At 48.8% G+C, this 27,559-nt stretch overlaps 13 protein-coding genes across 13 annotated transcripts; 8 read left to right on the top strand and 5 right to left on the bottom strand.

The window, feature by feature from the left end:
- Window positions 1-1,469: 1,469 nt before the first annotated feature.
- Window positions 1,470-2,651, bottom strand: PGRI_056330 (NmrA family NAD(P)-binding protein; the record flags this gene model as incomplete). Its single annotated transcript, XM_040793346.1, has 2 exons — window positions 1,470-1,884; window positions 2,008-2,651. 2 exons carry the CDS (start codon window positions 2,649-2,651, stop codon window positions 1,470-1,472), a joined length of 1,059 nt encoding a protein of 352 aa, XP_040648201.1.
- A 1,569-nt stretch (window positions 2,652-4,220) lies between these two features.
- Window positions 4,221-6,012, bottom strand: PGRI_056320 (putative lysophospholipase; the record flags this gene model as incomplete). Its single annotated transcript, XM_040793345.1, has 3 exons — window positions 4,221-4,541; window positions 4,622-4,986; window positions 5,046-6,012. 3 exons carry the CDS (start codon window positions 6,010-6,012, stop codon window positions 4,221-4,223), a joined length of 1,653 nt encoding a protein of 550 aa, XP_040648200.1.
- A 1,133-nt stretch (window positions 6,013-7,145) lies between these two features.
- PGRI_056310 (quinone oxidoreductase family protein) lies at window positions 7,146-8,150 on the top strand (the record flags this gene model as incomplete). Its single annotated transcript, XM_040793344.1, has 1 exon — window positions 7,146-8,150. The coding sequence occupies one exon, from the start codon at window positions 7,146-7,148 to the stop codon at window positions 8,148-8,150; it is 1,005 nt and encodes a 334-aa protein (XP_040648199.1).
- A 218-nt stretch (window positions 8,151-8,368) lies between these two features.
- On the bottom strand, window positions 8,369-9,805 carry PGRI_056300 (uncharacterized protein; the record flags this gene model as incomplete). Its single annotated transcript, XM_040793343.1, has 1 exon — window positions 8,369-9,805. One exon carries the CDS (start codon window positions 9,803-9,805, stop codon window positions 8,369-8,371), a length of 1,437 nt encoding a protein of 478 aa, XP_040648198.1.
- A 905-nt stretch (window positions 9,806-10,710) lies between these two features.
- On the top strand, window positions 10,711-13,179 carry PGRI_056290 (Transcription factor; the record flags this gene model as incomplete). The annotated part of the gene is made up of 3 exons (XM_040793342.1): window positions 10,711-10,979; window positions 11,061-12,680; window positions 12,747-13,179. 3 exons carry the CDS (start codon window positions 10,711-10,713, stop codon window positions 13,177-13,179), a joined length of 2,322 nt encoding a protein of 773 aa, XP_040648197.1.
- Window positions 13,180-13,323: 144 nt separating this feature from the next.
- PGRI_056280 (3-hydroxyanthranilate 3,4-dioxygenase) lies at window positions 13,324-14,235 on the bottom strand (the record flags this gene model as incomplete). The annotated part of the gene is made up of 4 exons (XM_040793341.1): window positions 13,324-13,586; window positions 13,636-13,741; window positions 13,805-13,888; window positions 13,972-14,235. The coding sequence occupies 4 exons, from the start codon at window positions 14,233-14,235 to the stop codon at window positions 13,324-13,326; spliced, it is 717 nt and encodes a 238-aa protein (XP_040648196.1).
- Window positions 14,236-14,578: 343 nt separating this feature from the next.
- PGRI_056270 (Amidohydrolase 2) lies at window positions 14,579-17,714 on the top strand (the record flags this gene model as incomplete). The annotated part of the gene is made up of 6 exons (XM_040793340.1): window positions 14,579-14,911; window positions 14,966-15,201; window positions 15,266-15,720; window positions 16,043-16,475; window positions 16,562-16,785; window positions 16,840-17,714. 6 exons carry the CDS (start codon window positions 14,579-14,581, stop codon window positions 17,712-17,714), a joined length of 2,556 nt encoding a protein of 851 aa, XP_040648195.1.
- A 641-nt stretch (window positions 17,715-18,355) lies between these two features.
- Window positions 18,356-18,823, top strand: PGRI_056260 (RidA family protein; the record flags this gene model as incomplete). Its single annotated transcript, XM_040793339.1, has 1 exon — window positions 18,356-18,823. The coding sequence occupies one exon, from the start codon at window positions 18,356-18,358 to the stop codon at window positions 18,821-18,823; it is 468 nt and encodes a 155-aa protein (XP_040648194.1).
- A 575-nt stretch (window positions 18,824-19,398) lies between these two features.
- PGRI_056250 (arylsulfatase) lies at window positions 19,399-21,204 on the bottom strand (the record flags this gene model as incomplete). Its single annotated transcript, XM_040793338.1, has 3 exons — window positions 19,399-20,661; window positions 20,727-20,944; window positions 21,012-21,204. The coding sequence occupies 3 exons, from the start codon at window positions 21,202-21,204 to the stop codon at window positions 19,399-19,401; spliced, it is 1,674 nt and encodes a 557-aa protein (XP_040648193.1).
- A 584-nt stretch (window positions 21,205-21,788) lies between these two features.
- On the top strand, window positions 21,789-23,025 carry PGRI_056240 (uncharacterized protein; the record flags this gene model as incomplete). The annotated part of the gene is made up of 4 exons (XM_040793337.1): window positions 21,789-21,913; window positions 21,971-22,118; window positions 22,175-22,282; window positions 22,348-23,025. The coding sequence occupies 4 exons, from the start codon at window positions 21,789-21,791 to the stop codon at window positions 23,023-23,025; spliced, it is 1,059 nt and encodes a 352-aa protein (XP_040648192.1).
- Window positions 23,026-23,225: 200 nt separating this feature from the next.
- On the top strand, window positions 23,226-23,672 carry PGRI_056230 (uncharacterized protein; the record flags this gene model as incomplete). Its single annotated transcript, XM_040793336.1, has 1 exon — window positions 23,226-23,672. The coding sequence occupies one exon, from the start codon at window positions 23,226-23,228 to the stop codon at window positions 23,670-23,672; it is 447 nt and encodes a 148-aa protein (XP_040648191.1).
- An 896-nt stretch (window positions 23,673-24,568) lies between these two features.
- On the top strand, window positions 24,569-25,880 carry PGRI_056220 (SDR family oxidoreductase; the record flags this gene model as incomplete). Its single annotated transcript, XM_040793335.1, has 4 exons — window positions 24,569-24,684; window positions 24,752-25,034; window positions 25,081-25,264; window positions 25,318-25,880. The coding sequence occupies 4 exons, from the start codon at window positions 24,569-24,571 to the stop codon at window positions 25,878-25,880; spliced, it is 1,146 nt and encodes a 381-aa protein (XP_040648190.1).
- Window positions 25,881-26,423: 543 nt separating this feature from the next.
- PGRI_056210 (Tetrapyrrole biosynthesis, hydroxymethylbilane synthase) lies at window positions 26,424-27,504 on the top strand (the record flags this gene model as incomplete). The annotated part of the gene is made up of 2 exons (XM_040793334.1): window positions 26,424-26,923; window positions 26,994-27,504. The coding sequence occupies 2 exons, from the start codon at window positions 26,424-26,426 to the stop codon at window positions 27,502-27,504; spliced, it is 1,011 nt and encodes a 336-aa protein (XP_040648189.1).
- Between the last annotated feature and the right edge of the window lie 55 nt (window positions 27,505-27,559).

Below are 27,559 nucleotides of genomic sequence, written 5' to 3'. Positions count from 1 at the left end.
GGACGGCAGGAAAAAAAAAAAAAAAAGCTATGCGCGGAGAGCTAGGGAGCTACATGGCAATACTTATTGGTACATCTGTTTCCATGGTACTACAGCGGAGAACCAAAGTATCTTTGTGTACCATTCTTGTCTACCGGTTGGTGGGGGTGTTACCTGGGCAATAAGCCTCAGGTGTCGAGGACTACATCATAAGGCCAAAATATTCAGAAAACTCTGACGCTGATCTTGTGGATCTTTAGTTAGTACTTTTCGAGTAGAACGTTCTGGTTGGCACTGGTTATTAGCTCATGAGGGGTAGAAATTGCTTACAACGATGTTCATTGTGTGAATTGTGATTCTAGTTCTAGTTGTATCAATGTTTTTGACTTGATTTCATACACACTTTGAAAACTCACCGTATGTCTATATGAACTTTCAAATGGAGCCCCAATGCATACATTTACACCAATCAGTATTATCCTTATGTAAATGTCTCTTGGCTACCTTACATGTACAATATACAACATATATCTTGACTAGAAAATAACCCCTGTACTTTGTAGACTCATAAACACGCACAGCCACATCGCCACAATCCAACTCATCTCTTAGCGATAAGAAGCGGGGACAGAAGAAAAAGCAAGCATGTAAACTAAAAATAACAAAGAATACTTTATTTGAACGGTGATTCATTATATTAACACTCTTATGTTGGAAGTCTAATCACATATGTAACGGGTATACTCCGTACACCGCATAATTATATCAAGACACTTTCCCCTCGGCTGAAAGTACTTACATTTTACAAACTCCCCCCCTCAACTCAATTCTTTCTCCGGAGTCCGAGTCCGTGAACTACCCCGATTTGTTCACCCAGTAAGATAAGAGCGGTCTGCACCAGCGTATGAACCTCTAACGTGGACGCACGGGACCTGCAGGACTGGTCAATTGGGGTCAGTGGGCACGAGGCCGATTAATGGAGACGAAAAAGAGTCGGAGGTGGATCTAACCTCGGGGTCTCCTAGCAGTTGGAAGTTTGAAGTGAAAAGTGGAAAGCAAAAAGCAAAAATTGGGCATATTCGCGTAGAGCAAATAGATCTCATGGCCAGTAACCAGAGTCGGGATATCTTATTCCATATTTTGTTTTTTTTTTCCTTTCTCCTTTTCGACGCTTGGGGAGGTTCATTGAACCGAGTAAAACAATAGAAGCAAAAACAAAAACACAACTTTTTTTTCAGTCTGATCAGATATCAAATCAAATCAAACAAGGCAAAATCCTCGTCCAATGCTACCCCAAGCATCTTATTAAGAAACCGAGGTTAAGTGAAAGTCCATATATCCCATGCCCGTTCGCCAAGAATGCAATGATTAAGAAAAACAGCAAGGGCAGAACATGCACAGAACACATCACCATGCACATCTCTGCCCAGATCGGACTGTCGTAAGAGGAAAAAAAGCAAGGCTAGAGCCAACAAATAAAAACGAAAAGGCTAAACCATCCAGTCAAGCCCATTAGCCTCTTCTTCCACTGGGAAGACCTCCCGCGCATACTCTTCCATATCGCGCCAGCCCTGCCATAGATGTCGAGCCTCGTCGGTCACCCGCTGCGAGACGACTCCGCCAGGTCCTTGCATCATACCTGCACCGGCGCCCTTTCCACCCGCAGGTCCAAGACCCTTTGGTGAGCCGGCAGCCGGCTGTGAGAATTCTGGCTGTGGGAAGTAGGGGGCTCCACATCTGCCAAATAGCTCTTCCAGAGCTTCCAGCTGTTCTCGATATCCCGGCGGGATGTTGACTTTGATCTCGATCTTGGGCGAGCGGACATACCGACATGGGCGGTCCAGGGCACGTGAGAATGCTGCGCACACTTGTAGTGGGGAGAGTGTTTCGAAGGTGAGAGCAATACTAAATGAGAAGTGTGTTAGCTAGTTTCTTTTTCTCTTATTGTTTCTGGCTGTCTTCGAGGCCACAGACTCCGGACGGAATCCGCGAAGCAAGTCCGATTTCAGAATGACTTGTCTCACTCACCGATGACCATTCCATTTCTTCGTGCCATCCTTGAAAATTTGCAGCAAAGTCGGACCAACATCGTGCTCAGCATCAAGCCATGGCAACGGAATTTCCGGATCAAACGGCGCACGCCACTCGAAACTCCCGTCTGGCAAGAGTTCCATCTGGAAGAGCGGGTATGGCAAGCTCGTGAAGTTATTATTGTAGATACCGGCATAGACGAATGTGGCCGGCATACCGAGCTGACGGATGTAGTTTTCGACGGTGAACTTGGGTGCCCACTGCGGGACTGCGGGCCAGGGACCGTGAACGGAATGATCCGGCATACTGCTGTAGATGTAATGCTGGATTGAGCCGGACCGTTTTGCGGCGTCGGCCAAGTCGCGGCCGATGGCTACTTCGTCGCCGGACTGGGAGGTGGTGTTGATGAAGGCGAGTTGGGCGCCTTTGAAGAGTTCGTCCATCAGGGCGATATTCCCGAGGAGCGGGCCTTGGAGGAGGGTCACATTGGGTAGTTGTTGAAGTTCTGGTGCGATAACGCCTTTCAGGGAATGGATTTGCGCGCGCACTGAGTACCCCACGGCGGACGCGACGCGGATTAGCGAGGCCGCTTGTCGGCCTGTCCCGTTGACCACGGCAATGGTCTTCTGAGGTTGTGTCATTCGGGTTGGTGGGGAGGACCTTGGGGGAGGAGTATAAGGAAAGTATTAGAGAAAGAAGAGGGCAGGAGGACAGATAAAAGAGAAATCTGGAGTAAGCCTTGGCGAGGAAGGGTTTGCGATGGTGGGGTAGATTGAAAGTTGTATGTAACGAGAAATCGCGATCAGACCTAACTGCGATATTCTTTTTTGACCTTCTGATCTGCAATTTTTAATAAAAAAAAAGATAAAAAAATTCCATTCAATTCCGAAAACGCGGAGAGAGGAAAAGGATAAGATAAGAATTTAATTTATATACTTCCCTTATACTCTTTTATATCTCTAACATTGTCTCTAATATGAGTGATATAGTGATATTCCCCAATAACAAATTCAAATATTCAAATACAAAGGAAAAAAAAAAAAAAAAAAAAAAAAGAAAAAAAAAAAAAGAAAAAAAAAAAAAAAAAAAAAAAAGAAAGACAAAAAAGACAAAAAAAATCCACAAGTGCGGTCTCGTCCACAGATTTTTACGTAAATCGGCAATGGACAATTTCGGCAGCGGGAAGATCCTCATTCGGGAACTTATAGACTCGGTTTCTTCTTATTTGTATTCATTTATATTCTTGATATACTTATATACTTCCTTATATACTTAAGATCTATCGATCTATACATCTATCTATAGAGTATCTAGATCTATATATTCATGCCAAGCCTTAAAATATAGTGGAACTCCCGAGGTAATACCCAACAAAATGCCTCAGGTGACTTTGAACTCCTCCACCAACTGTCTGCCAGGAACAGTCTCACGTGGTGTATATCGTATATCTAATCCGGGATTGGGGCTAGTTCCAATAGTGGTGTTGGGGTCTTGGCATAAATTGACGTGATACCTGTCTTGCCTTTTAACCCGATACGTCCAGCTAGGTACATTGCCTTTTTCATCATTTTTAGTTGACCCCCGCATCACATCATTCCCTGCAGCCACCAAGGTGGGCACAGATGAGATTATTTTCGTGATCTATGGGGAATGTTATAACACTGTTCTTATACTCCGTATGAGTATTTGAAAAAAAAAGCAAAAGCCAAGAAAAAAAGCAAAAAGAAGCAAAAACCAAGGGCAATTACCCCACCATGAAGACCTCGGGAAACTCCCTATATAATATACTCTGTACATAGGCGAATATAATCTAGAACCTCAATAACTACCTTGGCAGTAACCCTGTAAATGTATAAATACAATAACATCAAACCCCGGAAAAACAAAATGAGAGAAAATTGCCTTATCGTCCCCACTTAGTGGCTCAAAAATCCCGGCTACGGCAGGGGCTGATCTCCGCGGATGAAATTCCGTATTACAACCTGGTGATGGTGCCACCAAAGTGGAGGGGTAACAATATATCCGAAGACATTCTATAATATTCTATGTTGTATATTGATGTCACATCATTTCTAGACCCCATCAAGAAAAAAAAAAGTCCAAGTATTCACCGACTTCCCCATAAGGCCAAAAAGGCCAAACACAACTATAACATACCAACCCCAATCCAGGGGTAGAAACCTAAACCCCGAAACCCCAAAAACACCCGATTAAGGCGCCGACCCAGGAATCATCCGATTCTTACTAGAATCCCACTCCTCCTCCATCTCCCGCTGGCTTATCTCTTTCGGCCCAACCCCAGCCATACCCCAGACGAAGGGACGATGACGTGCCAGTAGTTCTGCAGCTGGTCGCTCGTCCGAATGCAGGTGAGCACCGGATTTGCGGAGGAGGAGCGTGTGCTCCGAGAGGCCCGCGTTCGCTGCCAAAAAGAGCGGGGTGCGGCCGGCGCGATTGCGGAGGTGCACGGAGCCGCCTTGCGATAGGAGGAAGTGTAGGATTTCAATTGACGGGGATGTGGCTGCTAGGTGCTGTGTTGGGTTAGTACAAGATAAGAACAGAGATAGGGATGTGAGACAAGGGACGGGGATTAGGAACACGGGATGCTTACAATGGGCGTGTTGCCGGAATAGTCGGCGTCGTTCAGCAGCCAGTGGTGTTCTGTCTTGGTGATGGCTTGGACCTTCTCCAGGTCACCGAGGGAAATGGCATATCCCATCGAGGTGAGTGTCTGAATGCGCTCGGGGAGTCCTCCGTCGGGGTGTCGGAAGATAGGTAATGATGACTCGGTCAGCTCACCTCGGATAGATACTGACATGCGTTTCGCGATGGATTCCGGGGTGGATTCTGGTAGGGCCAGAAGATAGGCGAGTTTCGTTAATGCTCCCTCGGTTGTCATGTCGAGGCCGGCTACGACTCCTGCCCGAGAGAGACTCATGCCTGTCGCATAGACTGGACTAACGCTGCCCGTGAGACCTAGAAGATATGTCAGCCGTATATCCTGTATCGATCTGCCAAGCCGCTGGATAACTCACATTGCGTGATATTCACAATAACAATACCCCGCTGGATAGCACTGGCCAAGACGTTGATCATAGCATTGTCCTGACCAGAGGGCGCATTGCCTGCACCAAAAGTCTCCAGAATCAACCCACGCAACCCATCCAACTTCAGCACCGCATCCACCATCTCCGGCTTGATACCGGGGAAGATACGCAGACAAGCAACATGGGTAGTATCCAGATTGGTCTGAATACTAAACGGCTCCAAGCTCGTAGGCCGATGCACCATATCCCAATTAACATTAGTCCGCATAGAATTCGTAACGGCCAAGGGTGCACAATTCGGCGCATCGAACGCGGCAAAGTCACTCGCCGCAACCTTTGTCGTCCGATTCCCCCGGAACAACCGATTATTAAAATACAAACACACCTCGGGAATCATGAAATGCCCCGCAACAACCAACGAGCCCAACAAATTATCCGTAGCATCATTCTGCAACTCAAGCATCGGCGCCTGAGACCCAGTAAGAACAACCGGCTTTCCAAGATTCTGCAACATAAAGCTGAGCGCCGAGCACGTGTACGCTAGACTGTCCGTCCCGTGCAGAACAACGAACCCATCGAATAGCTTGTAATTCCGCTCGATCGCCTCCGCGATCTGAGTCCAGCCCCTTGCGTCAATCGAGCTGCTGTCGAGTAGTTCTTCGAACTCAAAAACTGTGTACCGCACCTGTCGTCCGTATGCTGTCATCGGGGTGCGTAGGCTCGGATGCTCTTTTATCTCGCCCGCTGCATTGGTAACAACGTCCATTGTTGCGCTGTTGGAGCCATCGTTAAAGGTCGGCACTCGCGCCATGCAGTTTTCTTGGAATCCTCGTGCTGGGATGAAGCCGGCTGGTGAGGGCTGCATGCAGATTGTGCCACCGGTCATGATGATTAGGACGCGTGACTCTTGGGCGGGTTTTTCGTCTTCCGCTGCGGCCAGCTCTGGAATGGTCATTTTGGCGTTTGTGTTGAGGTGGGGGTTTAGACTGGCGGATATCATGATGGGGTAATTTTTGTAGGTCGTATTGTTTGACCGGTGACTTGCGATTGCGGTCGTGATTTCAATTTGATGAGGTTGATATCGAATCAAGGCATTAATTCGTTAGGGCATTTGCGGTGTCTGGCCACGTTAATAAAGGAATATAGAAAGAATGTGAGAAATCTAGTCGGAGAACAGTTCAAATAAAATCAAAGGTTAAAACAAGTTCAAGTACATCGATTGACTCGTTTGGCCGAAGAAGACCCCAAGTGACCCCGATCAAATTACGTACAGCCATTCTCATTGGTCAATGCCCATTTAAGACTATCGACTCCACGGCGATCTCGGAGTTACTAACTCCGATTTTGATAGTATTTGATATTACTATAGGGAGTCTTAAGTCTTTGTGATACTATAATTTCCTTGAACATCTCCAAATTTGTACGATGAACCGTACACCGAATTGCTCTAAGCCGGAGAAGCCATTCAATCTCATTCTTATACTCTTCCCATTACCGTATGTCGGAACACTCAAACTCGGTAAGAGCTAATTTGAAGGGAGCTTATAGAGTAGAGCTAGGTAGTCAAATTTTCTATAGAAGAATTCGTTGTGGTGGACTCTGGCGGTTAGAGACGGCCGTGGGTGTATGCGGCAACTGGAGCCTCCAATCTTGAATGAAGCGTCATTTGTAAAAGAGATGTTAACATCTTTGATCACCTGAATTGGAAATCGAGTGGAACAAAATCTGTTAACTGAGATTGGATTAGCAGCAAATTGGCTTGTTAAAAAGGTCAGGAAAACTACGACTTTATCAACAAATATCGTGGCCAACCACGGAGCAACCCGATCCCTCGGTGGACCCACTCTTTATAAAACGAGCCACTCACGGGTCTCTCCGGTCATCTACTATCAACAGGCAAATCTCATTGATTCTCCGGACTGCTCCCGCGGCTTTCTTATACATACGGCAGAGAGGAAACAGTCTGTGTCTAGAATAGCATATCAAGTTTAGCGCCTTATCTAGGAATAGAAACCGTAGATTCCATTTCGCATTTCCAGAACACCAAAACATCAAATCAACGACCTCACATACTATCACCTTGCAAACATGGACACACTCCCACAATCTATGAAAGCCGTTGTCATTGACAAACATGGCGACTCCTCTGTCCTGCGCCTTGAGAATCAGCATTCACTCCCAGTCATGAACAACACAGACGTCCTAGTGAAAGTCGATTACGCGGGGGTAAACTTCGTCGATACCTACCAGCGTAGTGGCCTCTATCCGGTGAAACTACCCCTTCAGGTCGGCCGCGAGGGCGCCGGTACTATCGTCAAGATTGGGCCTAATGTGCCTTCGTCATATGGTCTCCAGCTCGATCAGCGAGTGGCAGTCTTCACTCAAGGCACCATGGCAGAGTACGTCTCTGCGCCGTCCGAGAGCGTCATGGTATTACCGCCATCTGTGTCGACAAAACAAGGCGCTGCGATTATGCTGCAGGGTCTGACGGCATGGACGATCGTTCAAGATGCCCACAAGGTCGAGCCTGGGCAGACTATCCTTATCCAAGCAGCTGCTGGGGGTACAGGTGGCTTGCTTGTGCAAATGTGTAAACACCTCGGTGCCACTGTGATCGGCACGGTGTCCACCCCCGAAAAAGCAAAGATTGCCATGAAGCACGGATGCGACCATGTTATTCTCTACAAGAGGAATGATGTGCAAGAGGAGGTCATGCGAATAACCAGCATGAAGGGATGCCATGCGGTACTCAGTGGCGTTGGAGAGGCTACCTTTGCCCAAGACCTGGCCTGCACGAGGAGAATGGGGACTCTGGTTTCGTATGGCAATAGCAGTGGCGCTGTATCTAGTTTCCGAGTCCTGGATCTGAGCAAGAAAAATGTTAAACTCGTGCGACCGACACTGGCAAATTATATCACCGAAAGGGATGAGTTTGTCTTGCGATCGCGGCAGTTGCTGGACTTGGTGGGATCTGGTGCCGTGAGGCTAGAGTTTGGAGGTGAATATGGCTTGGAGGAGGTGGCGCAGGCCCAGGATGATCTTACGACACAGAAGACAACTGGAAAACTGCTCATTAAGATACAAAATAACTAGTCATTGCAAACAGGGAATGTGTGGTGTATAAAATACTACTATATAAAATCGAACGAAGAGTAACCAATTCTGTTAAGTCTCACAATATGTCTCATAATGCAAGCTCTAATGGTGCAGATAAGATGACTCTATGCTAGCATAGCTATGGACTGTGTAAAGAAGCAATGTACATGACCCAAATAGAACCGGAATGATTGATTTCCCTATCCCGACTTCTCTCATTTTGTGATTATCCCCTGCCCAAAGTCTCGAACACATTGACGACATTTCGCCAGACTATCGTCCTGGATCTTTTTGTATAGCCTCATCTCGTCCATAATCTCTACGCCCAGGGCAAGCTCAAATTCTCGTTTGTTACTGCAAGGAACCGATCCGGGCGACCCGCCGTTAGTCGCCCTAGGATTGACAAGATTGCTCTGGAAGATGCCTGCTGCGCTGACAGGGAGGAAATCCTCGTAAATTATGGGCTCGTATACCACATAACCAGATTGAATCAGATTCTCAAGATCATTGGATTTCAGAGTCCCTGCCGACTGCATTTTGTCCCAATCAACACGGTATTGAAACCACGCCAGGCCTTCCGCACGTAGACGCTCCCATGAGTCGGGGAAGTCAGCAAATTTCAGCGAATATGCGTCTGCATGCACCGCTGTGATTCCATCCTGCAACGCCGATTGCAACATTGAGTCGTACATCTGACGCCCATTGACTGTCAAGGCCACACCCCGCTGCTCGATCTCTCCAAATCTGGCTGTATGATGCCCAAACACAGCATTAGCCGAGTTTGTGGGGCCCTTTGTGTCCGTTGGGAATTGAATCGGCTCTTCGATGGCTTTGAAGCTGGTTTGTCGCAGTAGAATCGGACACTTCCTTTTCGGCGGACCTTCGACGTATTCCTTGAGCGGGATATTCCAGTCGCGCATCTCGGACTGTACCACATCTATGTCCAGGGTGCGAGGAGTAAGATGGTTGATGTGAGGTGACCGAAAAGCGACAATATCAGCCAGGACAGAATTCTCGCGCAGAAGCCGTAGGTAGTCGTCGTGAGGAACAGCAGCGTTAGCATGCCATCGGAAGCCATCCCTGGCTTCCTGCACGAACTCCTCAGCCTCGACATTTGTAAGGCCACCACAGCTCTCGTATATGTCCAGGATCTCGTACATGCGACACGAGAAGATCTGGCGACGACCAAGAGTCTCCATAGCCATGGCTCGGATCCTTTCATCTGGGATCAGGTTCGGCTGCAGCAGAGAAACAAACAAGCGAAATGGATTTTTGGATAACTCCGCTGCGCTGTGAGGCCGGAAGCACGTTGCATGCACTGGTACCCCCGCTGCGGACAGGTCGTAATACCCAGTTGGAAGCATGCCCATTGGCTGAAGCACGCGTCGCACTGAATGAAGTTCTGCCGGGGTCCCAACTCTGATGGCGCCGTGTCGTTCCAGGTCGATGCGGGCTAGGTCATCTGTGGCCTCCAAGTGTCGGCGTAGTGAATCATCCTGCTCAAGGGTCGTTTTGTTGACTTGAGAAACAAGAGACAACAGTGTTCCGTATAGGGGGACCTCAGTCGTGTACATAGCAGACATGGCCCGGGAAAAGGCATCACGGATACTTGCTGGTGCCACATGTTGACGGCCGGTGGTCTCGGAGCTCATGGTGATGAGGCTTATCTCAATCTTGTGTTATTATGGTATGCTTGGTCTGTGACGATTATTTGCATGTAATAGTAGGCCTATTCATGTGAGGTCACACTGGTATTATATAGACTTTTCCACTTCGTATCATTTCTTCTGGGTGATAAGATAGACCTCGGCCGGAACGAGTTATCGGCATCATCCGGGGGCCTTAGGACCTAGAGGTTGTATTAGCAATAGAATTTACCGAAAACTATCTCATTGGTTTTGCGGGAAAGCATCGTGTAGTAACATATATCTCGCTATAATGGGGCAGGACCATAAGATACATGGCCAACGCGCATATCGTGCAATAGGAAACACCTGAGTTATCAATAAAATACCGATAATGCAACAGAGCAAATGAATGATCAGCATATGTCGGTCAATTTTAGAGCAACCCTCTCAATAGCTTCCGTCATTCAATAGGTTTAGACTTACCTTATCCATGTTATACTGTGATCTGGAAAGGAGTTCGGATGAACATCAATGTACCATTATTCACTACTACAGGGGAATACTACTATGTACTAGTATCATAACCAACGTGGAGGCCCCATAGATTGAATCATCTCGTACTTGATTGGCCTCGGCCAGAATGCCGGTTGTATTGTGGATTCATGTGGGTCATACCCCAGTAACATAAAGGTCCCTTGACAGAAATCCGTACAATGTACAATATATGGGGTAACCTCAGGAATATCGAATTCTCTAACTAAATCCACAATTTGTGTGGCAATGAATAACTTGTAATACGCTCTTTTGTATGGTATGCCGTATAGGTAAGTATGAATACCATGTATCAATTAGGTATTGCTACATGAACCTAACAGTCTAACCTAATGCATTGGTAGTGCGTACCAGGATGACAGAACAATAACATCAAAATGGGGCCGGCGTCAAAACTGTCGCTTCCGGGCTCCACCATAGAACATCTTCTTCCCCAACTCTCCCCTCACTCTTCGGGGTCTATTACAAAAATATTCCGCACGCTCACCGCAATGTACGAGCGCCAGCGGGTTTGGCGTGCCTGTCAGGCATGTCGACGGAAGAAAGTCAAGTGTGATGGCGAGCATCCGTGCGAGAGCTGCACTCGCAACCAGGCCGAGTGTGTTTATGTTGACCCGTCCGTCAACATGAAGTTGGTTGATCCGCAGTGCGTCTCCCCCCTCTGGCGATGAATGACCTCTTTTCGCCCTCTCCGCATCAGAAACGACACCGCTGACCACTCCTTTAGATATCTCATGAAACTGGAGAACCAGATCAAGCTGATGGAAAAGAGATTACATCAGCAATCAGAAGCACAGCCATCAACCGGCCATGACGGCCAATCCAGTCTAGATGAAGATGTTCAAACGGGCCAGAAAGACCAGGACACCAGAGGGGCAATGAATCCACCTGTACCTCGTATAATGGCCGCAAATGTGTCGAACAGCGATAATGCCAATCATGATCCTTATTCTCTGCTAGACCAACAGGGAGACAGTCTCAACGAAGGCTCTGAGACCCAGCAGGTGGAACCTATGACAGTGCCGCCGCGGCACCCAGAGTCCGCTGCAATCGACGTGACCCGATTGCCAGAGCCGCTTCTGCAGCTCTTGATTGAATTATTCTACCGTTCTATATATCCCATATTCCCCATCATCAGCCAATGTGATTTCCAACCACAGTATGATCGCTGGTTATCGGCTCGCCAAGGCAGCCGCGCCAGCGAAGACGACGAATTCCTGCTGGTCTTGTATGCACTACTCGCCGTAGCATCCTTCCTGCTCCCAGCAGAGAGCCCTATCTTTGATCAACCTTGCCTAAAAGCCTACAAACAGGTGGACCTTGGAGGTCTGCTATACTCTCATGCGACTCCTAAATTCCCGGGACGGCCACCCGGGCAGAACGCCACGTTAGCCACCAACCTCGTCGTTGCGCAAGGCCTTCTGACCTTCTACCTCACCGAGTGTGGCAAAGTGAACGACGCTTGGATTACAGCGGGCCATGCGATCCGTCTATATCAAGCATTGGATTTTGACAATGGCGTTGATGCGGCGACTGAAGTACACACAACCGACAGCACACATGATAACCTTTGGTGGTGTTTATACATTCTGGACCGCTCCTTGTCCACAGTGCTCCTCAAGCCCTTGGCGATTGATAACGCCGAGAGCAACATGGACCTGTATGGTGGCGAGGGACGGTTAACTTGGAGATCGGAAGACAAGGTCGATCCCTGGTTCCCAGTCATTGCCGAGTTTCATATTATCCTTGGCCGCATTTACAAGTCTGTGCGGTGGATTCGCAGACGCCACCAGTCCCACAATGACGAGCATGGAGATGGTATGCTGCGGTCAGAGATGAAAAGATACGATATCGAGCTGGAGAGGTACTACACTAAGCGGGTTCTGCCTAGAATGCAAGGGTCTCATGGTACGGCTCGACCTCTCGCACTACAGAACATCGCTGAGTCGTCCTACTACATCGGGCTTGTCCTGCTTTACCGCACATTTATTGAGAAACTCAACATCGAGGAACCTGAAGTGTTTCTACGCTGCGCCAAGGCCGCGTCAAGCTGTATCCGGGTCACTCCACAAGTGATGGCTACTGTGCCTGCCTGCCACTTTGTGATCCAGCAGTGCCGGGCAGTCTATACTAGTGCCAAAGTCCTCTTACACTGCATGCGCTTGGTAAAGAACAAAGACTTCACTAACAATGCCTGGCCCGATGTCCAGAGGGGCTGCGACATTTTACGAAAGATCAAAGTTCAATGGCCGGAGGTCAAGAGCTATCAAAAGCTCACCGAAGAAGATATGTACCGGACACAAATTCATCTTAGCAAGCACGAGCTGTTCCATAGAGTGTTCGATCGGTACGGGGAAGAAACTTGTTCAGGACCAATAGGAGATAGCAGAACGAATGATGGTTCGCTGCGCAGAACCAGTAGCAGCCACGGCAACAACCTGCATCAATATCTGCCGGGTACCGCCAACAACGACACCATGTGTCAACGCGGGGACCTAGTGAACAATGCCCCTGAGGCAGACCTCACAAGGACGCCACAAAGCCTGTTATCGCATAATTATGGACAGGATTCACGACTGTCTGAAAGACAACCAAAGCGGCGCAGGTTATCGCAGAACTTCTATGCTCCTCCTGCTCCCTCCCCATACTGCACGCTGAACCAGCCGTCCATGATTTCTGAGGTAGACAGATTGCCTATGCTGAATGCTACAATTGGCTCCAGTGATTTCCTCCTACCCGGTATTCCTCCTCTGCCGCCTACACTGGGAGATTCACCGCCAACGGACTTGCTTGAAGATACTATGCTCATGTCATCCTTTGATCTATTCTTGTCACATTCCGAATGATATAACCGGCTATCACATTATTGTCAACAATATCACCATTTCCATCCTCATAAAAAACAGGCAGTATGGGGATACTAGGGTATAGGGCTTCCAAAGGCCCCTATGGTGGCCACAGCCTGGCATGCATAGCCAAATTCATTGGAATCAATACGGCGGCGCAATCTGCCCACAACCATCACACTTTCGTGCTTTTTCGTCCGTCATCCATTGATTAATGAGATCCCTAAGTTGTGTTTCGATCTCTGCGCAGTGGAATGTCTCTTCCCGGATGATACTGGGGGCAGTCTGGTGAGCCTCCTCGTTGGGACAGTACCACCGTATGCGATCCATTACGTGCGAGGGCCGAGTGCGCTCCATGACGAGGCCAATTGTGTCCTTATACCGGATTGGGGAATGCGGGATGTTTCCTGCAGTGGTAATTAATAGGTGGAGAGCAAGGATAGCAAGTTATCGTACCAGGCAGAAGGAACATCTCGCCTTCTCGAATCACAATGTCACGAAAGGAATCGCCATTCTCGACAATCTTGAGCAACATGTCACCCTTAATTTGGTAGAACCACTCCTGATGCAAGAAAACATGCCATTGTCAGTTTACGGTTTCGTCAATCTTATGATGGGGATTTACCTCTGTCTGGTTAACTTTGTCCCGAACAACCACGTTAGCATAGAGTACCCCTGTATTGCCCTTCTCTCCGAAAGATGATACCCACTGTGATAGTCATTCCTCGTATTCGGCCCTCCAACAGCCATTAAAACGAAGTCCTTTCCAGAATACACGCATTGATTATTTACTGGGGGCAGTAAATTCTGGGCATTGGCAGATAGCCATGACTGCAGAACAACGACTCCCGGGATAGGATTTGGAGTGGACGAGACGTGCTGCTCCATGATTTCTTTTTTGGCAAGGACAGAAGCAGGTTGTAGATTGGATATAGAAGATGGAGGGAATGGGCTGCTCTCATGCGGCCAGCTTGAACACAAATAAGGGTTTCCACTGTGAATTTGCGGTGGTCCCAGGCCGGATAGCGTTCCGAATGAGGCATCGGATGGATCCATATTGGTCTTACGGAGTTCCGAAGGCCATGGCCACAGTTGTTCGCCTATACCCGATGTCAACTAACTGGTCAAGAAACAATGAAATAAGGACAAGGCTAAGTCAGAGTAGCCCTTCACGTCATATAGTACTGCATTTACTCCGCTATATTGTCAGCACAGAAGCATCTATTTGTTCCCTGGCGAGCCACCACTCTTTCAAGTCAACATATACATTATTTCATTGCCATTTACGATGACGATTAATTCCAACGGCTGTTTCTGTGCTGGTGAGCATCATCGCCAGCCCATCAGCACAGAGCGCACCCACAATGGTCCATTTCGAATTGACATGCATACTCACATCATGCCGCCATATTTACCTGATATCTCCAAATCTCATGGCGTATCGCAGTCAAACAACCAAGAATGGATTACCCTTCGGCCGCATGAAACATCAAGCGACATATCCGATGGCCAGAATGTCACAACTTCAAGCAAAGTCGACATGTTTGTCGGCGACAGATTCTTCCGTACGGTAGAGCCCAACTGCTTTGATCCAGACGTCCGCATTACAGAGATGTATGCTTCGGGGGTGGATGTGCAGGTGATCAGCACGGTGCCTGTGCTGTTCTCATATGACAAGCCTGCTGAGCCAGCCACGGCGATGGCCCGATACCTGAATGACCACATTGCATCCGTATGTCGCGATCATCCTGATCGATTTGTGGGCTTGGCAACCGTGCCTTTGCAGGATGTGGCTGCGTCGGTCAAGGAGCTGGAGCGCGCAAAGAATGTGCTGGGGCTAAAAGGCGTGGAGATTGGCACTGAGATTAACGGAAAAAGCCTGAACAGTGCCGACTTTGAGATGTTCTGGACCGCATGTGAGGAGTTGGACTTTCCAATATTCATCCACCCTCTTGGATACGAGCTAGAGCAGGAGAATAAGGAACGATGGGGGAAGTACTGGTCAGCATGGCTAATTGGAATGTAAGGAATAATCCCTTTGGTACGCAAGTTTATCGTCTTGATGTCTAACCCTATGTTGATTTAGGCCCAGCGAGACAGCGCTTGCAATGCACTCCATACTATCATCCGGTGTCTTGGTGCGCCATCCAAAACTCCGTTTGTGCTTCGCCCACGCCGGTGGGGCTTACTTGCCTTTGCTGGGACGAATTCAGCATGGATACGACTGTCGCCCTGATCTGGTTGCGCACAGCTCCGAAGGAGTGCTTCCTCAGGACTATTTCCAGTCACAGCAGAACAACATCTGGCTCGACAGTTTGGTGCATGACCCAGATCTACTGCAGTATATCTGTAAGAAGATCGGGGCGGAGAGAATCATTATGGGCAGTGATTACCCATTCCCGCTCGGCGAGATGCCAGTCCCCGGCAAGATGCTGGCCAGTGAGGCGCAGGTGGGCAATTTCCTTTCACAGGAAAACCGGGCGCGGATGTTGTCAGGGAACGCTATTGAATTTCTAAAATTGGAGGGCATGTTTCCGAAGTGTAAATAGTTACGTGTAGGGACTATACTATAGGTGCCTTTGCCACGGTCATTCATTATCAGGATATTTAATCAACAATACAATAAACAGATTCATAGCCATAACCATACCAGAATTAGTACAATTCAAGTAATAGCCTTTTGTTGGAAAGCGTTCTTTTGTGCTAGTTCATGTTTTCGGGGCGAGCCGGTTCAGCATTGACAGGCGACACTCGCACCGGATGGCTCCCGTAGCGAATAGGGTCCCCGTGCTCCGCGTGGAGACAATGATGCTCACTCAGCAGGAATGTCATGGTTTATAATGCTGGCCTTGATCACCATCAGTTGGTATATTCGCCTGCCTCATCATGGATGTTATTTCTACGCTATGGGAGCTCGACACATTGGAGAGCGCAAATGACTACCTAGCCAGCCATGGGTCCAATGTCCCCCGTCTACACCACTTTATCGATGGCTACTTCAGTAGACATTCAGAGTCAGTGAAATGGATTGAGTCATTAAATCCCCGTTCCGGGAACCTTCTGGTGCAAATCCCCAACGGCCCGGTGACTGAAGTGGACCGCGCTGTGGATGCGGCTTCCAGAGCGTTCCCAGCATGGTCAAAGACATCGCGACATGAGAGATCGCAGATCTTGATGCGAATTTCTGACATCCTGAGTGAGAAGAAAGAACTCTTCGCAGTCTGGGAGAGCATTGATCAGGGGAAGACCCTGGCTCGGGCCAGTGTGGAGATTGAGCGTGCGATTTCGAACTTCCGGTTAGTGCTTTTCTCCCTTGCCAGGACACATTCCACTATTATCTCGGCCTTGATACGTAAGAAGATGCTGAGACTGCTTCTCCCAGGTACTTTGCTACATACATTCTACACGAAGAGGGCGCAGTGCGATACGTTGATGGGCAATCATCCACCTTGACGTATGAACATCGATCTCCCGTTGGAGTTTTTGGACTCATCTCCCCATGGAACATGCCACTGTATCTCCTGACGTGGAAGATTGCTCCTTGTCTCGCATTTGGATGCACGGGTGTGGCAAAACCAAGCGAAGTCACTAGCATAACAGGCTTTTGTATGTCAAACCATTGGCCAATACCGTGCTGCAGCCTACTGACTGTTTGACTAGTGCTAGGTGAAGTCTTCCGCCAAGCGAGGCTACCAGCCGGCGTGATGAACCTTGTCTTTGGAGATGGCCCAGCTACTGGATCAGCACTCGTGAAGTCGTCGCACGTGCGAGGAATTTCGTTTACCGGCGGCACAAGCACAGGCATCCGTATCCGACAGGACACCGTAGCTGACATTGGGAAGCATCTGTCGCTTGAGCTTGGTGGAAAGAATCCAGCCTTGGTGTTTGACGATGTTGACCTGTCTAAGGCTGTGCCTCTCGCTGCTCGGGCGGCTTTTGAGAACAGCGGGCAGATATGCCTTTGCGGCTCACGCATTTACGTCCAGCGCGCAGTGTACGCGGACTTCCTGTCTGCGTTGGCGGAATATGTCAAAACCAATTACAAGCTTGAAGAAACGATGGGACCAGTTGTCTCGCGGGAGCATTACAGGAAGGTTCGCTCCTATCTAGTACAGGCGCGGGAAGAGAATGCCGTTTTCCATACGGGAGAGGTGCCAGACGAAGAGCCTCAGCAAGGCTTTTGGATCGCGCCGACGGTACTCAGTGGCCTTAACACCGACAGTGGAGTCATGCGCGAGGAGATCTTTGGACCAGTCGTCACTGTGTGTCCGTTCGACACAGAAGAAGAGGCGATCACGTTAGCAAACGACAACCCCAATGGCCTGGCCAGTATCGTCATGACCAATGATATGGCTCGCATGCGCCGGGTGGGCGAGTGTATCGATGCTGGATTGGTTTGGGTCAATTGCTGGCTGGTTCGGGAGCTCGGCACAGGGTTTGGGGGCATGAAGGCGTCTGGCACTGGCCGTGAAGGCGGAGCACACAGCCGTGATGTCTTTACTAACCTCCGTACAGTTCATGTTTCAGATTTTTAGCTTGAATATAACTGTTCTCCAAAGACTTTTGTATAAGGCATAGACGTTTCCCTAAAACCATGAGATTACAAATAAACCAATTATATAGATACACAAGTGAGAGTTGGGACAGGAGCCCATGGGTCCCAAGCCGCCCACATACGACCCCATCAAATTGTGTAAATTTCATAATTTGGTGATCTATCTCGCTCTTTACATCTGTCGCTATCCTCACCTACCTCCAGCAGCTGTAAATTTGTAGGTTGAACATATTCTGTAGTCTTATATCTACACTTAACGCATTGACAGCACCATATATATATTAGATCCAACATTTCAATCTAGACAATTACTAGTATAAAATTTATTCTAATTAAGCCCATTCATTAAACATCTTATATTTTCTCCCCAAGTACTATAAATACGTAGCTAAAACATTATATAAAAGTGAAGTTCTTAGTAAGTGGCCTATCTTCATCCATTTTGCTACTGAAGAATATTCGGGTGTATGCGCTCGGATGTATCCGATGGAGACTATGGAATTCCCTTCACCTCTTCTATATAAACGATTTATTCCACAGTGTTCGTTTTTTCAGATTGTACCCGACTGGTTTTACTTGAATTATTATTTGCCGGCGCAACATACTCGCCAAATCCCACTTATGGCGCCCACCACCCCGTACTTCCGGCCCTCAAACCATGCCCAAGGCTTGGCCAATTATCCCCATGCACGGACTGTGCCATCGAACAACGGACAAGGATCATACATATACGTCTCGGGAACCTCTTCCCGCCGCGGCGATGGAACATTCGTCGGCGCCATTCGCACAGAAGATGCCACAGGCAAGGTCACACTAGACCTAGACATCCGGCAGCAAACCGCCTCAGTTCTGTCCAACATACACGCAGATATTCAAGCGGCCTCAGAAGGGAAGGCGGGAATTCACGACGTCGTCGACGCGACTGTCTTCATGACCAGCATAAGCGACGACTACTCGGGCATGAACGAGGAGTGGAACCGTGTGTGGCCGGATCGTACTACGGCGCCAGCTCGGACAACGGTTGAGGTGCGCGCGTTGCCACGCGAAGAGATATTGGTGGAGATCAAATGTGTTGCATATTACCAATAAACACGAGGTAGACTCACATGTATTAAGCCTGGTGGCGTTGAAAATACACTATTCCTGAATTTTATGTTGTTTTTCAGTACTGTAGATATAACCAAGAATTTGAATGAAGAATGGGATGTTATAGCTCTCTTTGAAATAGGCTACTGGTTTATCGCCTCTACGAACCAGCATAGACGATACTATTCCAGCGTTGTATCATCTTCTTCCACCCTATATGAATCATCTACCGAAGCTCCACAGCAATCTGGGCCTCATTGGAGCGTATGGTTTGACAGCATAACCACATTCTTGTGCTAACGCATTAATTAAAGCAATCTCGAGCTTTGGAGAGTTCAATGTTGTACTGCTGGTTTTCGGCTGAAATTTACTGGAATCTCATCTCACTGATTGGCAGGTTGCGCCCCCATTCATATCCAAAGGCTACTCGATACTGCAGCCGTCCTGCTAGGCCTACAGGAGGAGATCATATCAATAGGTAGTGTTTCTTTTAACAGCTTCTCTATCAGTAAAACCACAGTAAGCAAGCAGTTTGTAAATAAGAAGGAGGCTTTTATTATATTTATCTATGCTTAATATCAATGGTCCTTCTTGTCCACGACGTAAGAAGGCTGCGCCGAACCCTCAACCAGTCCAACGTCATAGACGTACTGATCCCATTCCTTTATCAGGTCTTCAAGAGTGTCTGGTAATTGGTCCGCTAAGTCGTCGCGTTCGCCGGGGTCCTGTTCCAAGTCATAGAGTTGCCACCTCTCAGGCCCATACGGCTTGGGGATGTACACGGCTTTGTATCGCCCCTTCCGGATAGCCTGCCGACCGAAGAGTTCCCAGGCCATGGCGTAATCATCCGGGTGGATGCTGCTCGTCTGTCCGGTTAGGTAAGAAACCCAGGATCTGCCGCGGATAGGGGCCACGGTGCGGCCGCGGTACGATGTCCCTGGATGCTCAACACCCGCAAGCTCCAGTATCGTCGGAGCGATATCCATCACAGATGCAAACGAGTGGTCAATACTACCCGGATGTCTATGAGCTGTCAGGGGAGGATAATTCAGAATGAACGGGACGCGGATTCCCCCCTCGGTGGTGAAGGACTTGTACAGACGTCCTGGCGCTGTAGCCGCCGACGCCCAGTGCGGCCCATACCAGACATACGAGTCTTTTCTGCCCATGTTTTGCAATGAGTTATTGTAGTACTGCGCTATATGGTCGTGGACATCGCCCTTGATAATCGGAATAGCCTCGAGCAAGAGGCCCTCGGCGCCGTTGTCGGACATGAAGAGGATAAATGTGTTTTCTAGCTCGCCCTGCTCGCGGAGATACTCCACGACACGGCCGATGTGCCGGTCCATGTTCTGGACCATGCCTGCATAACATTCCATTGTCCGGGCGGAGAACGCCTGCTTTTCCTCGTCAAGTTCGTTCCAGTCCCGGGAGAGGTCGTGGCCGCCGACAGCGACGACATCGTGCGGGACTGTGTGCTCTGGAATTAAGCCAAGTCCCTTGAGGCGCTTTAGGCGGTGCTGCCGCAGTGCTTCCGGCCCTTCGTCGTACACGCCGCGGTAGTCCTGAATATCACTCTCCGGGGCCTGCAACGGCCAGTGAGGTGCCGAGAAGGCAAGATAGGCGAAGAATGGCTTCTCCTTTTCGGTTGCGTCTCGCTCATCCAGGAACCGGATTAGTTTTGTTGCGAACGCGTCGGATGAATAGAAATCTTCTCCCAGCTCATGGGGTTGGATGTGCTTGTCGTCTTCTACGTAGAAGACAGTGGTCTCACCCAGGAGACCTGGGGCCTTTTTGCTCTCTTGTAACTGGGGTTCCCACGCATAGTGATTAGCCGCGCCCTGAGGATATTTCGGTTAGCTTGATCAGGATTGGGTGGGGTTAATAGATGGGTATTAAGCCTTACAGGGAGGAGCGAAAAGGACCGGTCAAAGCCTCTTCGGCACGGCCACCGATCAGGCGTCAACCCTAGATGCCATTTGCCTGACATAAGCGTGTGATAGCCAGCAGCTTGAAGTAACTCGGGAAACGGTGCTACGCGATCGTTTAGATAGCCCTCATAACCCGGTTTGCCCTTTTGGTTCCCGGTCCACGATTCCGCCATTGTTCCTATGCCTGCAATATCTGTACGAGGACAGTGGACAGTCAGCCCGCTGACGCGACCGAATGGGTCAATATTCAAAACACCTACGGTTGTCGGTTCCGCTTAGTAGCATTGCTCTCGTCGGCGAACATGCTGATGCTGCGTGGAAATCGGTAAAGCGGAGGCCGCCATTGGCTAGGTTATCAATGTTTGGAGTCTTGATCTCTCCGCCAAATGCTCCAGTATCGGAGAAGCCAAGATCATCGGCGACAATAACGAGGAAGTTTGGTCGACGGGTCATGTTAGGTATGTAGGTACTGCGCTGAAAGATGGGTTGTCGGGGTAAACTTCGTTTGGACTGTTATTTATATACGAATACGGTATCCGGTACTGTTGGGGTGTGTCAAAATCTTGGAACTAACGAAGCTTATCTAGGCGGGCATTGCCGTGATTGGCTGATAATGAAACGGACCGGCTTCCGATTGGGTGATGACGTCCCCGCAAAGAGCATGGTTGATATATTTTCACAGGTAGGTATTGAACATATGCTTGTAGATACAAAGGATCTCTATCTATACCCAGGTGTGATGGCATAGTATTCGAAAAAATACTAGCACTCTAACCCCGCAGTTTATACTGACAGCCATCCGGACCCGGAGTCGAGATCCACATTTTTAGATTATGTGGGGAAGCTTCAATAGTCCTGGAGCTATCCCCTTATTTCTAACTTATCTACCCGCCTACGACCTACATTTCATACTCGGTAAACTGGCTTTTTTGAGTCAATAATCCCACACACAGACTGTTACTATTTATCGCACCTTTACTCGCACAAAATTCTTGTCACTTCATCGGTAGCCCGACTCCACTGGTTGGAACACTACCATGACAAGCCACAAGGACGGCGAGTCCATTGACCAGGCCGTGGTCGGTTCCCCATCAGGGACGGAGGATACAGAGGCCGGGGCGTCCCGTGATGTCCATGAAGCAGACCAATCGGTTAAAAGAGGGTATTTAACCCCTACTGCATGCAATCGTTCGTTTCTGGCTCTCTGACTCTCGAAAAGGCTCAAAGCCCGACACTTTATATTCATGGCGCTTGGTAGCTCAATTGGAACAGGTCTGTTTCTAGCAATCGGCGACGCACTCAGCCGCGGAGGCCCGTTGTCTGTGTTTCTGTCCTATACCATTACGTCAATGGCGGTCTATGCGACGGTGAGTCAAAGAGGAATGCAGTGAGGAATTCACTAACGATTGGTCGTCCTTTCTAGATGCAATGTCTCGGAGAGATGGGTACTTGGATGCCCGTTACAGGAGCCATTCCGACCTATTGCTCTCGGTTCGTGGACGATGCTCTCGGATTTGCGGTTGGTTGGAACGTGAGTACTACTAGAGTTAATCAGAGGCTTGGTTTCAAGTATGTGGATGGCTAACAGCCCGGCAGGTTTGGTACGCCAACTCGATGGTCGTCTGCACCGAGGCATCCGCTGCGGCGATTGTGATCCAATACTGGACGACAGAGGTGAACTCCGCAGTCTGGATCACAATTGTCATCATAGTCGCGATCTTGCTCAACATTATAGCCGTGTCAATATTCGGCGAGGCCGAGTTTATCTTCAGCATAGTCAAGCTAACGACGATGATAGGGCTGCTCATCCTGTCCCTGGTCATTGACCTGGGCGGTGCGCCAGGCCAGGAACGCCTGGGGTTCCACTATTGGAGGGTTCCAGGAGCGATGAATGAATATATTGGAACTGGGGCTGCTGGGCGCTTTGCAGGGTGGTTTGCAACGGTGATTGCGGCTGGGTTTGCGTTCGGCGGCTCCGAGGGCATCATCGCCGCTGCTGGCGAGGCCAAAGACCCGCGGAAGAACATCCCAAAGGCAATTCGCATCATCTTCGTCAGGATCGTGGTGTTTTATGTGCTAGGGTCACTGGCAGTGGGCCTGATAGTGCCGTACGATGATCCCCGGCTGTTAAGCGGCGGTCCTGGCGCGGCCGCTTCCCCATGGGTCATCGGCATCGTCAACGCAGGAATCCCAGTGCTGCCATCCATCCTGAATGCTGTTATCCTGATCTCAACCATCTCGGTTGCCAATAACATGCTCTTCAATGCCTCTTGATATCTATACTCACTAGCGCAATGCGGCCAGGCACCGCGATTCCTCCTCCGCTGCTCATCAAGGTAGGGTCCCATAGCATCTCCTGGCTTTATTCTCTCGGGAAAATTCATCGTGACTGACCAGTTGTCTCTTTTTGGTTCAATAGAGGAATCCCGTATTTCGCCGTCGGCATAACCTCGTCTATCACGCTCCTTACTTACATGACGGTCTCCAGCGGCGCCAACAAAGCCTTCCTGTGGTTCATGAACATCACGGCCTTCAGCAGTTTCCTGACATGGATGACGATTGCCCTGTCATACATCCGCTTCCGCGCAGCCATTAATGCCCAGGGCATTGGTGTCAAAGCCCTCCCATTCCGGACCCCCTTCCAGCCCTACGCCGCATACTTCAGTCTCGTGTACTTCAGCTTTGTAGCCCTGGGGAATGGGTTCGCCGTCTTCACGTCTGGAAACTGGTCGACTTCAGACTTCATCGCAGCGTATGTTGGCTTGCCTATCTATATCTGCCTCTTCGCCTTCTGGAAAATCTTCAAGAAAACCAAGCTGGTCCGAGCAAGCTCTGCCGATCTTTCATTTCCTGGACAGACCACTTTTCACGATGGATTGAACCTGGAAAATGTCGGAACTGAGTTCCTGAAACCGACTTGAGGATGTATCCGTTATATAGGCTCATATTATCACTTCAAATTCTGACCCGGGTATAACCTCCTCTTCCCCACGACCCAGTAAACTCCAACCACCCTTCGACCCAATAATGGGTCTGGGTCGCGATTCGGTACGTGGCGACCAGCGGTGCGCAATTTATACCAGTTCTTAGACAGATGGAGCTTGCGAAGGTTGTGTCCATTCGCTTGTAAGCCCGGAGGATCCTCTTTGTATCTTATAGACTATATAATCTAAGAGAAAGCTGTTAGAACAAAATATTATGAACTTTGAAAAAATGTAGTAAATATGTTGAAGAGAGTAATTCGATGTACCTGAACGATAGTTAGACCACAATAGTATGGATAGGGCTTAACTCTAAAATAAATCAAGGCTATATCGACACCACTGTTGTTCATAGTCAAGGAATTGACTAGAAGAGGAAATCAATATCAGGTCTCTGTGGCACGGATCCTCAGTACTAGGACTTTTGTCATACGGGGTGTTGTGAAAGTTGGAGAAAAATCAAGACATAAAAAGTGGGAGCCATCGAGAAGAAGAGAGAAATGCGCATCGCACCTCAATCCACTTGGATCCATTTTCTAAACGGAATGACTGGCTCAGAGGGCCGGACCGGGTGGACCTCGGGCAGATTTTCTCGGCTCTTGGCAAGGCCTATATGAGACAACTGTATAGTCAATACCTCTGCCGCCGACCATTTAGAGGCAGCTTCTAATGTTGCGTGATGTTTAGAGCAGTTTGCCAGGCACTGTAGGGTCTCCACGAACGGCAAGATCTGCACAGGAACGGGGGTTATAAAAGGACACTACACGTCCACTGTATTCATATTCTTCACATCTCATTCATCTTATCTATTCAATTCAATAGGTTCCTTTATTACCATGAGCAACCCATTTGGCGACCTTCCTACTCGAAAGGTTGCCTTTGTGGCTGGCGCCAATGGCATTAGTGGTGGAGCCATTGTTGACCATCTGATCAAACAGCCAAGCAGAGAATGGTAGGTGATTATATTCTCTTCACGTCCGTACTTTTGAAGAAAAAAATCTAATCACCACTATTCAAAGGTCGGAGATCATCATCACTTCGAGGAGGCCGGTTCAGTCGGTATACACGGACCCGAGGATTCGGTTCGTTGCCCTCGACTTCCTAGAACCGGCAGAGGGAATCGTCGAGAAGATCAAGGAGCTCTGCAAAGATGTTACTCATGCCTTCTTTACTTCCTACGTTCATGACAATGACTTCTCGAAGCTCTACGTGAAGAATGGCCCTCTGTTCCGTAATTTCCTAGAATCGGTGGACCTAGCCTGCCCTAGACTGCAGCGTGTGGTGTTGCAAACTGGAGGAAAGGTACGATGAATCCTTAACAAATTGAACTAAATCTGACGGTTGGTAGCATTATGGTTTCCAATTCAGAGACATCACAACCCCCTTCGTGGAGAACATGCCCCGCTACGAAGGCCCCGAGAACCTCTTCTACTACGAGCAGGAAGATGACATGTTCGCCATCCAGAAGCGTCGTAGTACTTGGAACTACAACATCATTCGTCCCATGGCTATCATCGGCTACAGCTGCCAGTGTAGGTCAAAACACAGGGTCCTTCCTAACAAGACATTAACACATGATTTACAGACCTCGGCATCAACGAAACACTTCCGATAGCCCAATACTTCCTCATCTGCCGTGAACTCGGCCAAGCCCCCCAGTGGCCAGGAGACCTATCCGGCTATCACCGAGTCGAGAACCAGTCTTACGCCCCCAGCATTGCTGATCTCACTGTCTGGGCAGCGACACAGGACCAGTGCAAGGATGAGGCCTTCAACCACATCAATGGCGATGTGATTGTGTGGAAGTTCCTGTGGCATTTGCTGGCCAAGTACTTTAAGGTCCCGATGGACAAGTTTGAGCCTCCTACAGAGGAGACGAAGCCTATGGACATGGCCGACTGGGCCAAGGACAAGAAGTCGACATGGGAGAAAATCGTGGCCAAGTACGGTGGTGAAATTGAGTCGTTTCAGCTAGACGCATTTGAGTTGTTGAACTGGTTGCTCACGCCAACCCAGCAGAAGACGCCATTCATCAGCACTGGTACCAAGGCTCGCGAGTTTGGCTGGAACCGTAGTGATGACACTTACCAGGCATGGTTGAACACAATGCGATCCTACGAAAATGCTGGCGTTCTTCCCACCCCTTGAGCTTTCCGAGGTCTTTTCTTTTTATCTGTCCCGTAGTATTCTTGTCCTTTGCATTCTGCCCTGTTTCTTGAGGACCATTATTTACATAGAACAGAGACGGTGAACTGGATCGAATTATATAGAACTCAAACTAGAAACGTTATTTCTAGATACTTCGATGGGATGTCTTATTCATTCATGGCTTGTGTTAATGGCCGTCCAGACGGTGTTTGTAATCTCGATCATAGAAATAATGTGATCAAGTACATGACTCGTTTGGCCGAAGACCCGTTGACCTCGGGACCTCGGGAACCCGATTTCAAGTCCTGACATTCCCATTGGTCAATATGAATGAGGCTATCGACACGTGGTCTCGGAGTAGTTGACTCCGATTGCTTATATTTTTACTCCGTACGGAGTAGGTTTATTTTATTAATATTAATTACAGGGACATATAAAGTCACGTGTAACATATTAGAAAACAGATTGTCCTAATTGACTTGGAGCAACATCTATTTTGCATCAGCTTTATCCCAAAACAGTCTTAAGCCTGAGATAGAAGAAATGTCGTCTCATAATTCTTCTAAAGTCCTCATTGGCTGCCGTAAGTCGGAGCTCGCACTCACTCAAGCTCGGTCGATCATATCCGAACTGAGCCAAACACTCGACCCCTCCCCGACCTTTGAAATCGTCACCTCCAGTGTCGCGGGCGATGCAGATAAGCAATCACCCTTTGCAGTCCTCTCTAAACAGACGGGCGGATCAGACGTTGGCAAAAGCCTATGGACAAATGGCCTTGAAAAGGAATTGGTGGCTGGCAAGGTCCAATTTCTTGTCCACTGTTTGAAGGATATGCCAACAACACTGCCGCCGAACTGTCTCCTTGGGGCTATTCCTGAGCGTGAGGACTGTTCCGATGCCGTCGTAATGAAGTCCGGCTCTGTTTTCAAATCTATCGATCAATTGCCACCCGGCTCTGTAGTTGGATCGAGCTCTTCGAGGCGAAGAGCTCTAGTTCGGCGAAATTGGCCTCATCTGGAGATAGTAGAATGTCGCGGCAACATGTAAGCATTTATTTATTCCCTTTTTCCTATTACCTATACATTCAATTTTGATCTAATGTACTATGTACAGAGATACCCGCCTTGCTAAGCTTGACGCACCTTCTTCGCCATTTTCGTGCATTCTCTTGGCATCCGCTGGACTATTACGCCTAGGACTCGATCATCGAATCACACAACGACTTGAACCTACTATATTCCCTTATGCAGTTGGACAAGGCGCACTTGGTATTGAGGTTAGCACAAATACAGACCGTCAAGATATCCTACAGCTTGTCCAACATGTCGACCATAAGCCATCGAGATGGCGCGGCATGGCCGAGAGGTCGATGCTTCGAAGTCTTCAAGGAGGATGTTCGTCCTCAATTGGCGTTTCGTCTTCTTTTGAGCCCCTGGAACAAGGCTCTGATAGCGGCACCCTGCGCCTGCGAGCTACGGTCATCCACATAGAAGGTTTATCGGAGATTTCTGCTGAAGATGTGGGTACTGTCCAGTGTGATGAGGAAGCAGAGAAACTCGGTGTCTCCGTCGCGAATATGCTGCTTGAGAAGGGGGTGCGGGATCTATTGCCACAGCAATTATAATCCTTAGAGATGGAGAAGAGAGTGGGTACCAGTGAAGACCCATTGTCATCAATAT

This window comes from Penicillium griseofulvum, assembly GCF_001561935.1.
Source record: "Penicillium griseofulvum strain PG3 chromosome Unknown contig_95, whole genome shotgun sequence".
NCBI classification, from domain to species: Eukaryota; Fungi; Ascomycota; class Eurotiomycetes; order Eurotiales; family Aspergillaceae; genus Penicillium; species Penicillium griseofulvum.
Note: the sequence above shows the minus strand (reverse complement) of the source record. Positions and strands in the feature narration are given on the sequence as shown.